Source organism: Pipistrellus hanaki (assembly GCF_964339955.1).
Source record: "Pipistrellus hanaki genome assembly, chromosome: 5".
NCBI classification, from domain to species: Eukaryota; Metazoa; Chordata; class Mammalia; order Chiroptera; family Vespertilionidae; genus Pipistrellus; species Pipistrellus hanaki.
The window spans coordinates 86,254,073-86,265,691 of NC_140507.1; the positions used below are offsets into that span (position 1 = coordinate 86,254,073).

The 11,619-nt window shown below is 34.3% G+C and overlaps 1 protein-coding gene across 1 annotated transcript in view; it reads left to right on the forward strand.

Annotated features, from left to right (window-relative positions):
- Positions 1–9,360, forward strand: part of ADAM7 (ADAM metallopeptidase domain 7) — a gene marked incomplete at both ends in the record, with an annotated part of 46,907 nt that extends 37,547 nt beyond the window's left edge. The window contains 5 exon segments of the mRNA XM_084883875.1: positions 2,796–2,876; positions 4,145–4,223; positions 4,752–4,857; positions 5,242–5,341; positions 9,292–9,360. Coding sequence (XP_084740001.1) covers positions 2,796–2,876; positions 4,145–4,223; positions 4,752–4,857; positions 5,242–5,341; positions 9,292–9,360 — 435 coding nt within the window.
- Positions 9,361–11,619: the final 2,259 nt, after the last annotated feature.

The window sequence follows — 11,619 nt, forward strand, 5'->3', positions numbered from 1 at the left end:
TGCAGGGGCTGTTGGGAACCCAGCAGTAAGCTAACCAATGGCTAATTCTGCAAGGAATCAGGCTCCCTCCTGCTTCCTGTCTGGGTCCAGGGTGCAGGTGAACTGAATTTGGGCTGTCAGGGTCCGAATAGCAAGGTCTGAGTCAGTGTGCTTCATAGCTACCAGCTGGTCATTCAGTCGTTCCATTCGTTTAAGTCATTCAGTTATAATGGTTGCTTTTTAGGCTTTTATATATATAGATATTCCCTATCCTGACTTTATAGCCTCCTGAAAGAGTACTGTAACTACTCTAATATATGTATATATTAAATATATATATATATATATATATATATATATATATATATTAAAAAGAGGATAATCTTTTTGAAAAAAGTTAAATTTATACTTAATAAAATTTAAAAGAATAATAAATCCTAAAATGTTATAATTTGCAATTAAGAAGTACAGCCTTCAAAGTACAAAATAAATCATGGCTGCTAGTTTATTTGTAATTTGGGTAGCAAGCCATCAAATATGAACTACATAAAAATCATAAATTAGCCAAAACCAGTTTGGCTCAGTGGATAGAGCATCGGCCTGTGGACTGAAAAGTCCCGGGTTCGATTCTGGTCAAGGGCATGTACCTTGGTTGCAGGCACATTCCCAGTAGGGGGCGTGCAGGAGGCAGTGGATTGAAGACTCTCATCGATGTTTCTAACTCTCTACTCTGTATCTCTCTCCCTTCCTCTCTGTAAAAAATCAATAAAATATATTTTTTAAAAATCGTAATTAGAAGCTTAACTTCTTAACACAGAAAAGTAAGATAAAGAATTTTTTTAAAAATAGCTCTAGTTGGTTTTGTTCAGAGCTTAGAGTATCGGCCCATGAACCAAACAGTTGCAGGTTCGATTTTGGTCAAGGGCACATACCTGGGTTGCAGGTTTAATTCCCAGCCTTAGTCCAGGTGCATGTAGGAGGCAACAATAGATGTGTTTCTCACATCTATGTTTCTCTCTCTCTGTCTCTCCCCTTCCCTTCCACTCTCTCTGAAAAAAAAAAAAAAAAAAAAAAAAAGAAAGAAAAGAAAAAATATATATCAATGGGGGAAAATCCTCCATTGAAGATTAACAAAAAAGTAAAAAAATGAATGTAAACAGGAAAAATAGTTCTAAGAAATCTAATCCATATCTAAGAGAGAGAGCTAAGAATTCTTAGATAAATAAAACATAATAGAGGTAAAATATATTTAAAGAAATAATAACAATAAATGTCTTTGAGCTGAGGAATGCATAAAATGAAAACTCAAGCCCAAACCGGTTTGGCTCAGTGGATAGAGCGTCGGCCTGTGGACTGAAAGGTCCCAGGTTCGATTCCGGTCAAGGGCATGTACCTTAGTTGCAGGCACATCCCCAGAAGGGGGTATGCAAGATAAAGCTTATCATTGTTTCTATCTCTCTATCTCTCTCCCTTCCTCTCTGAAAAAAAAATCAATAAAATATATATATATTTTTAAAATGAAAACTCAATACCAGGAAGAATTCATAGAAAGAGAAGGACATTTATACTTACCTACATACAATGAAGTCAACAAAAATGAAAACCAACTATCTGAAAAAAAAATTAAGAAAATTCTCCCACTTACAATATCATCAAAAACAATAAAATACTTTAAAATATTTTTTTAACTAAGGAGTTGAAATCTATACACTGAAAAATGTGACTTTGATGAAAGAAATTGAAGACACAAACAAATTGAAAGATATGCTGTGCCCATAAATTGGAGGAATTAATGCTGTTATAGTACTCATACTACCCAAAATAATCTGCAGGTTCCATGCAATTCCTACCAAAACGCCAATGGTATTCTCCACAGAAATAGGAAAACAATTCTAAAATTTGTATGAACCACAAAGATTCCAAATAAGCGAAGTGATTTTGAGTAAAGAACAAAGCTAGAAGCATCTTATTCCAAACTATATAGTAATTTACACAACATGATGGTGGCATAAAATGGACATCTAGACCAATTGAACAGAATAGAGCTGAGAAACAAATCTATGCAATCTATGCATATATAGTCAACTAACCTTTGACAAAGGCACCAAGAATATACATGGGGAAAGTACAGTCTCTTTAATAAATGAAGTTGTGAATACCGGATATCCATATGCAAAAGGATAAAATTGGACACTTACCTTAGGCTATGAACAAAGATTAACTCAAATTAATTAAACACATAAATGTCAGGGGTGAAACATCAAAACTCCTAGAGGAAAGTTAACTGACATGTTCTCGGCAATGACTTTCTGGATATGACGCCCAAAACACATGCAGATTAATGTTTAAAGAATTAATGATGCAGACATTTTAATAATTAAGAAGTTTGTGTAAAACAGTATTTGAATGCACAGTACATTATTTTCAAACTAAAGGCCCAGTACACGAAATTCATACACAGGTATGGTCCCCAGGCCTGGCCAGTGATCAGAGCCAATCAGATTCCCCGCCTCCCCACTTCCTCCTTCCCTCACTCCCTCAGGGCCCTGCCACCACCACTGCTGGTCACCTGCCATGCTCTGCGCCGCCCCCTGTGGTCAACACATATCATAGTGAGCGATCAAACTCCTGGTCTCCCAAACTCCTAAGGGGACACTTTGCATAATAGCTTTTTATAGGTAGAGATGGCCATCAAACCTTTATAGAGGATTTCTTATTTCACAAAAGATTCTACCTGCAATTATTTATAATAGAAAAAAATTATGTAAATTCTAAGAACAAGTAATTCCAATGTATCTTGGTTATTTTATTTCTAGGTGTGCATCAATGGTGAATGTGTGAATTTTGAGAAGTTCTACAATTCAACTAATTGCTCTTTTCAGTGCAATGAAAATGCTGTAAGATTTGACTCCTTTTTAAATTAATGTTTTACCAGACATTTATTTACATAGGACTTATTCCTAGGTGTGTGTGTGTATGTGTGTGTATGTGTGTGTGTATTCATGTACATGTTTGTATAGTGATCTTGAAATCAAGTGTACATTTGGGAACTGTTTTTCACATAAATAAAATTGATCCAAAGAATCAAACCATATATATATATATATATATATATATATATATATATATATATATATATATATTTATATATATATCCAATATTGCAAGTATATGTTTTATTATTAGACTGGTAATCTAGAAACCCAGTACTTAAGCACATAAAATGTCCTTGAGCTGAGGAATGTATAAAATGAAAACTCAGTAAGAGGCAGAATTTATAGCAAGAGATGGACCCCTAAAGTTTAAGGTTGGATCCATCATAATATCACTTATAGTTAAATTACATCATGTCAACATTTGTCTAAAACTATTGAAAAAAACATCAAATCATTATATACACTTTTTACTCGATACTATTCAATAATAGCAGTGCCTAGCAGTAATGTTTGTGGGTAACATCTTCCTAAGCCCAATTAATCAGTAATATATATATATATATATATATATATATATATATATATATTCTTTCAAATACTATATACTAATATATATGTATATGTATATATTCCTATTCACATATATATGTGTGTATATATATATATATGTATGTATATAAAATTTTAAATTTCGTAACAACTGAAAAGTTGTTTTGCCTGCTTTTACAAAAGGAGGACACATTAAACTTGGTTTATGTGAAAGGAAAAGTTGATATTTAAGCACAGAAAGAGTGTATATTCTTAACTATTGCACAATACTCTAATGAACCAAGCATGATTCCCTAACTTTTATACCACATTAATATTACCTCATTATTATTAAGCCTAGTTAGAGTCTATTCCTTGGCTGTGATATATTCAACTTTAGCAGGGACTGTTCCTTTAATATAATTGATGCCTTCTGGAAAGATAACTCAAGCCATCTTGTTTACCTGGTTTTAATTTTTTGGAATCATTCTCTTGCTCAAACAACTTCAAAGGTGGTTGATTCTTGTATTTTGTTTGCTTATTTCTTTAAAAAATTGATTTTAGTATACAGTTTAATTACTCAATAAAAAGTGTGTGCATGTGTGCATGTGATGTAGAACTAGCAAGCATTAAACTAAGTGAAGTACAAAACACAGCTTATGTCAGTTATTTGGTAACATTAAGATTGACTGCTCTTCCAGGTGGATGGCAGTGAGCTACAGTGCCAATGTGAGGAAGAAGAGATAGTTGTGGAATGGGAAGAATCCTTAAATGTTACAAGTGAGCATCCTAGAATATACTGTCCTGCATATATCAAAAGCATAGCTAGTGAAAAATCTTTTTTCTTATTTTCTGAGTCTGTTACATATATGTTGTGTTTCTGCATGTGTTTATATGGTATTTTTTTTCACTTGTTTAAATACTCACATTTGAATTTACTCCCATTGTTTTTAGAAATAATGTATCTTCTAAATTTTCATTCGGTCTTCTAAGAGCCCATAACTCAAAAAAGCTTTTTCTATAGTCTTTATAATAACTGAAAATCAAAACTTTTCTGCTGATTGTGGTTCCCTTAAACATAAGGAGTGTTCATTGCTAACATAGATAGTAATTTGTATAATATTATAGCCTTTTACTTTAAAATTTAAAAATTGTGGGGAGAAGGAATCAAAGTATTTTAAGGAATAGAGAACTGGTCTGTAACAGCTCAGTTAAATGTTAATATTCTACTGTCTTAAAGTTTAAGTCCTGGTTGAAGCTCATCTCATGGTTGTTGTTTGTTTGTTTGTTTGTTTTTTACCATTCTAGATATCTCCATCCTGGTTGTAGTCCTTGTCCTGGGTATCATCGGTATTGGAGGAATTGCTTTTTTGATTCGCTACCTAATCTGTTTTAAATTGAAGCAGGTTCAGAGGTATGTCTGTCTTCCTCTGTGTTGAAGAAGGCCATTATTGGCTTTGTTGAGAATATATTGGCTTTGTGTCCATAGACGGTACTTGATGGAGGCAAAACATAACCTCTTATAAAAAAACAAGTAAGAGTAGCCGTATATCAAGATTTAATCCCAATGTTTATCCCAGTCATTCCCAAACTTGATGGCACATTGAAATTACAGGGTTGTTGTTTTTTGTTTGTTTATTTATTTTGTTTTTAAATCCTAATTTTGGTTTCTCCATCTTATTTAATTATTATAGGCTGTAATAGGAGTATCCATCTTTTAAAAATCTCCTTGTTGATCAAATATTAACCACAGGTGTATTCCCTATCTTGTATCAATGTTCCACTTCCTTTTTGACAGCCCACCTCGGGAGAGACTGGGAGTGGAGAATAAAGGATACTTTGGTGATGAGCTGCAAACCAGGACTGAGCCAATCCTACCTGATATTCATCCCCTACACGTAAGAAAACTTCATTTGCAATAGTTGATTAACTTAAAAAGTTAAGTAATGTGTGTTTGAAGTTGAAGTAGCCCTAAATCTAAATCAGTTAGAAGATGCAGAATAACTTAACACAGTTTCATACCAAGCCTTCAGTCTACATATGGGGAGGGAGAGAATGGCAATACCCAAGCAAACCAGGACACTATTTCAGAGAAAACTGTATTGGTTAATGCAATATTGATTTGTGCACTAGTGGAAAAATGCAAGCATAAACCACTTTAAGGGGAAAATGTCTTAGTACATTTAAAAGAACTGAAGTTAAACAAAATATGTACTTAAAATAAAATCATATTAAAAATCTGTAATGGAAAGATACTGGGAAAATCCCCAATTAAAAAGTAGATAACAAGTTCCAAGGAATCCATGGGTCAAAGAAAAAAACTGAAAGAAAAATTAGAAAGTATTCTAAGTTACAAGGAAACGAATCACAACATATCAAAATTTATTGGAAACATTGAAATTAGTAATTAAAGGAAACTTACAGCACTAGTTTCTTATGTTAGAAAAGACAAAAGGTATCAGGTCAACAACCTCAGCTTTCACTTTAAGAAACAAGAAAAAGTAAAACAAATGAAACTCAATGTAAGCAGAGGACAGGAAAAAATAGAATGTTAGATTAGTCACCAATGAAATAGATAACAGAGAAAAATCAGTTAACACAAAGCTGTTTTGTAGAGAAGATTAATAAATTAATAAACCTTCAACCAGACTGATAAGAATAATAAGAGACTTTCAGAAATCAGTAAAGTGACTAACAGGAGATTATACACTTGTTAAATTGATAATTTGAGAATATTATGAAAAAGCATCATTTCAATATGATCATGTCAAGGGATAGCAAACTTTTTAAAAGTTACAAATCCTCAAGCTTATTCATGAATAAATAACTTGAATAGCCCTATATCCATGTAATAAAGAAATTGAGTTTGTAGTAAAAACCTTTCCACAAAGAACACTCTATGCCCATATAGCTTTACTAGTGAATTCTACTAAACATTTAATGATGACATAATACCAATTACATATAAATTCTCCCAGAAAATGAGAGAAAAGAGTTATTTTCCAACTCATTTCGTGAGCTCCGTATTTTTCTGTTACCTCGACAAAGTCATTACAACTGAAAAAACTACTTGCCAATACTTTTAATAAGTATAGGTGCATAAATTATTATTAGTTTTTAACCAATTAAATCTCACAATATATAAAAAAAGAATATGCATTGTGACCAGTTGGAATGAATCCCAGGAATACTAGTCAAATTTAACATTTAAGAAATCACTCAAGCTAATTCACTGTATTATCAGACTAAGATTATAAAATCATATGATTATTTCAAGAAAATGAAGAAAAACATTTTCAAAAGATCTAATTTATATTTCCGATAGAATTTAGTAAAGTAGAAATATAAGGAAACTTACTGAACCTGATAAAAGATATCTATAAAAACAACAACAATAATAACCTATAGCTAACATCATATATATGGGTGAAAGATGAATGCACATAAATACATGCATCTCTTTCTTACAAAAATTAAAATTTTTAAAAATGACAGGACTAAGTTGTACGGTTGAGATATAAATATTTGGGGCTAAAATATACTAATATGAAATGAAGATTTCATTATTTTAAGGCAGGAAAGTGACTAATTTGGGGAGGGAGAGGGGATAGCATAATGATAGGAAACGAAATGGCAGTTTTATTTCTCAACAAATGCAGTGATTATAAGGATATTCACCATCAATGGTTCATTAAGCCCTGAATCTATTTATGTGTGTTTTATCTGTATTGTATTTTCCATGAACTGATTAAAAGTAAATTAAGGACAACAATACCAAATACTAGTGGATATGGACAATGAAAACTCTCAAACATAATATAAACAATGGGGAAAATCGGTATTACGTATTAAAGCTGATCATACACATGGCCTGTGACCCAGCAATTCCTGCCATAGGCATAAACCCAACAGAAATGCATCCTGTGGAATTGGAAGCCACTCACAATACTGTTCTCACAGTAAGACAAATTGCTACGTATTCATACAATGGAAACTAAAGATAAAGAATAATAGATGACATACTGATATCTACAACATAAATCTCACATACTCTTCAGCAAGACACCAAATCCACAAGCAAACTACATGATTCAATTTATACCAAGGTCAAGAATTGGCAACACTAACCTATGGTATTAGAAGTCAGGGGACTAGTTACAACAGAGAAGGGAGGGACTTCATTGCAGGAGGTAAAGTTTTGCTTTTGGATCTAGGTGGGGGTTGCTTACACGGAGGTATTCATTTATGAAAAGCCATCCATCTCTACACTTAGTACTTGTGCATCTCTGTGTATATTTTACACTAAAGGGAAAGGTTATTGAAACTTCAGAAATATATATTTAGCAATATGTAATTTATATATATGCAATATATAGTAACATATGAAGACCTAAAAAATGAACTGCCAATCCTGCAGAAGTCCCTACAAGTAGTGGCTTGCTTAGTGCCTTTAACAACAGCCATGATTTTCTATGTAGTTAGCCCACTAAAGACACACACACACACACACACACACACGCACACGCACAAAAAAAGAAAAAAAAACCCACACAACTGTGAGTGCAGCTTAAGAAACTATAAAGGCATTTCTCTTAAAAAGTAATTAATGAATAAAGCATTCTTGATAAGATTACCCTGATGAAACTGCCCAATGGGACTGTTTCAAGAAGGGAGTATAAACTTTAAATTTTGAGACGAACTATCAACTGACCACAGCGGGTTGCAAATGCCAATGAAAACATAATGGTGCCAATATTTTAAAACAGGGAGTCTGGCGGTTCACAGTGGTCTGGTTACACAGCTCCAGAGTTTTTGAATGCTTTGATATTTCTGCATGTCCCATATGCCCTTGTGCTTTTTCTGCATAATAATGTAGAACCTGCTTCCACCCTACACCCAGGAACACACGTATGACCTAGAGCAGAAATGCTTCTTCTGAACTTCACTGAAGTATTTAGGGACAGACAGATCACCTTTTTCTGATTATATGATGGTTTCTTATGTTTATCTATTTGTGCTTTTATTACACCAGTGGTGACCCCAAGATGATAAAAAACAAAAACAAAAAAACAAATCTTAATTGTGTATTCAAATGGGTGGAAAATATTGTGTGATGATGTTTTGTGGCTATACTAAGATTTCGTTGAGACAAAATCAGATAATGATGCCAATGTGTATGTTTACCTTGAGGTTTAACTAAGAAAGTGTATGCAAATGCTTGGTTTAGACTTGTTATATTTATCATAAAATAGCATATATAATATTATGTATCCAGCAAGATGATTCTCTCAGCAAAACTGGTTTGGGAAAAGTCGCTGTTGTCCTTTCCTTGTTACATCAATGGGGCTTGGCTAAGCTCTGCTCTACACCAATGCCTCTCCTAGGCCCTATTTCCACTGGAACACGTTTTTAGTTACATTAACATCTGCCGGGGTTAAAGGAAAGCACTTTAGAGGGTTAACCTCCGTCAGGCATCTGTGTATTATATTAGCCTAGTCAGTTCTGAAGGTCTGCAAAGGGATATAATGGTTGTGGAATTGCAGGCACCCAGACAATTGAAGATACTAAGATTCAGAGGCTAACAGGCTTGCCTATGCTACTCATAACATAATACAGACAAAAGCTTCTACCCTTCTCATTTGTAAATTGGCTTTAAAGTTAAAATCTGAAACTCATTCACCACAAGAGAACAACCTAGGAAGAAGTCTGTTTCCATATATTTTAATATTTGTACATTTACTAGGACTGTATTCCAGGGATGGCTGGACATTTATTTCATGGGCTTGGAACAGAGTTATCCTGGCTTGAATACCAATTGCAGGTTCATAGTATTTCCCTTCACCAGTGAAGAGCTGCAGAGTCGCTGGAGAGGCCTCTAACCCATTTCTCCAGTCCCCTCTGCATCACACTGCTATAGGCCCTTGCCTCCTTTCTGTTAGTTGTGCCGGTTTTTTCACTGCAGTAATAATTTTGATGTCACTTGACCATTCATTGGTTCCTTGAAAAGATCCAATAATATAATATAACTGTCTTATTTGAGGCAAAAATAAGCCACTTTCTAGTTCTCTGTAGGACTGGGATTCAGGCGGGAAGAGCACAATGGTTCATGCGAGTATGCAGTCAGAGATGGTCTTTATTTACAGTATTGGAATTGTGTTCATCATGAAATCTTGGAAATTCATTTTATAGTATTATCACAATTACTGAGTATGTGTGTCTCTTTTGAATGTTGTTCCTGTGACAAGACAAATGCCTCGCTCACCTCACCCTAGTCCTGGCCCAGGTTCTCAGGGTCAACATCTAATGATGGCTTCCAATGAAGCCTTGATCAGCCTGAGAACTTTCCACTGGCTGAGGAGGTGTTTTCCATGATGAGTCTTGACGAGAGAGAAACAAATTAGCCAGATCAGCACACTCATGCATTAGAAACTAAGTCACAAAAGAATATTACAGGCTTTCTAAGATCACCCAAAATGCTGGTGGCTGTTTCTACATCTCTATCTTCAAGGTCACAGAGCAGGATGCTTCTTACTGAGAACAGGGTGCTGAAGCACCAAGACTCTCAATTGTATGTTTCTTGTAAATTAGCAATTATCATTATGTCATTTTTACTCATAGCTAAAAGGATGCAATTAAGATAGTTTTCAGCCAGGCCAGTGTGGTGCTGTGGTTGAGAATTAACCCATGAACCAGGAGGTCACAGTTCAATTCCTGGTCAGATTTCCAGCTCATTCCTCAGTAGGGGCCATGCAGGAGGCAGACTATGTATGATTATCTCTCATCGTGGATGTTTCTCTTTCTCCCTCTCCCTCTCTCCTCATCTCTTTAAAATCAATTTAAGCCAAAACTGATTTGGCTCAGTGGATAGAGCGTTGGCCTGCAGACTGAAAGATCCCAGGTTCAATTCCAGTCAAGGGTATGTACCTTAGTTGCGGGCACATCCCCAGTAGGGGGTATGCAGGAGACAGCTAATCAATGTTTCTCTCTCATCGATGTTTCTAACTCTCTATCCCTCTCTCTTCCTCTCTGTAAAAAAAAAAAAAATCAATAAAATATATATTTAAAAAAATAAAATAAAATCAATTTTAAAAAATTAAAGAAAAGATAGTTTTTTGTTTGTATTTCCACAGAACCTGCCTATCACACAAGATGATCTAAGAAGATGCTGCACATGCAATCAGTACAGGCCTTTTCATAAGATAGTTTTACTGGAATTTCAATTGATATACTTTTTGAATGAAATATCTTGAGAAATGTTTGCAAATCTATTACCAAATATATTGTTGGAGAGATTCACAAGGTTTACAAGGAAAAATAGTTTCTGATAAAACTTCACTTAACCAGATTCATCTCTCCCACCCTATCCCATAGGAATTTACAAACTATTCTAGATTTTTCATGAATCAAGAAGATGTCATCTGTGTGTATATGTGCACATGTGCACATGTGTTTATGTATAATACCTGATGCAGTTCCTGACACAACATTTATTTATTATAGAAACCTGCAAGTAGAGAACCAAGAGGCCTTGAAGATTCCAATCCACATGCCAACATGGTAGGCTCCCAAGACAGGTGGTATCTTCCCCAACCCCCGTTTACATTTTTCAAAGGCTAGCTTCATTTTGTGCTCATTGACTGACTAAGAACATCCTCTGCTCTTATAAAAAAGAATATGATGGTCAATATTGTTTCCTCTGATGTGCTAACATTTCTAAAATAATCTAGCAGGGCATGCTTTAATCTAAGAGTTTCAACCTGACCAAAAGAGGAAGCTAGAATTCAAGTGTCAGAGTTTTAAAATAATAATGACAAAAACAGAACTTTCTTCTCAAACTTTTCTTGGCCAGTGTATACAAACTCATGGGCTTTCATGAAGTATTTTAAAGGACATCATAGTACTGGCAATCACAGAAATGGTATCATTTCTAGTGGTAAAGATTTTTCCCCCCATGATTGGTTTATCAAAGTTTTCTCTTACCGAATCAATAAATGACTATATCTCAGGCAGAATGTCACTTTTGTGTATGTTACAAAATGTATCTCTGTATTAGAAAATTTATCAAAATTGTGAAGGGAGACAAAATTATCAAAGGGAGACAAAATTAGAACTGTTTGGCTGCATTTCAGAGTTTTTGTTTTCTTTCCTTCTTTCATCCAGTCATTGACTATTATTG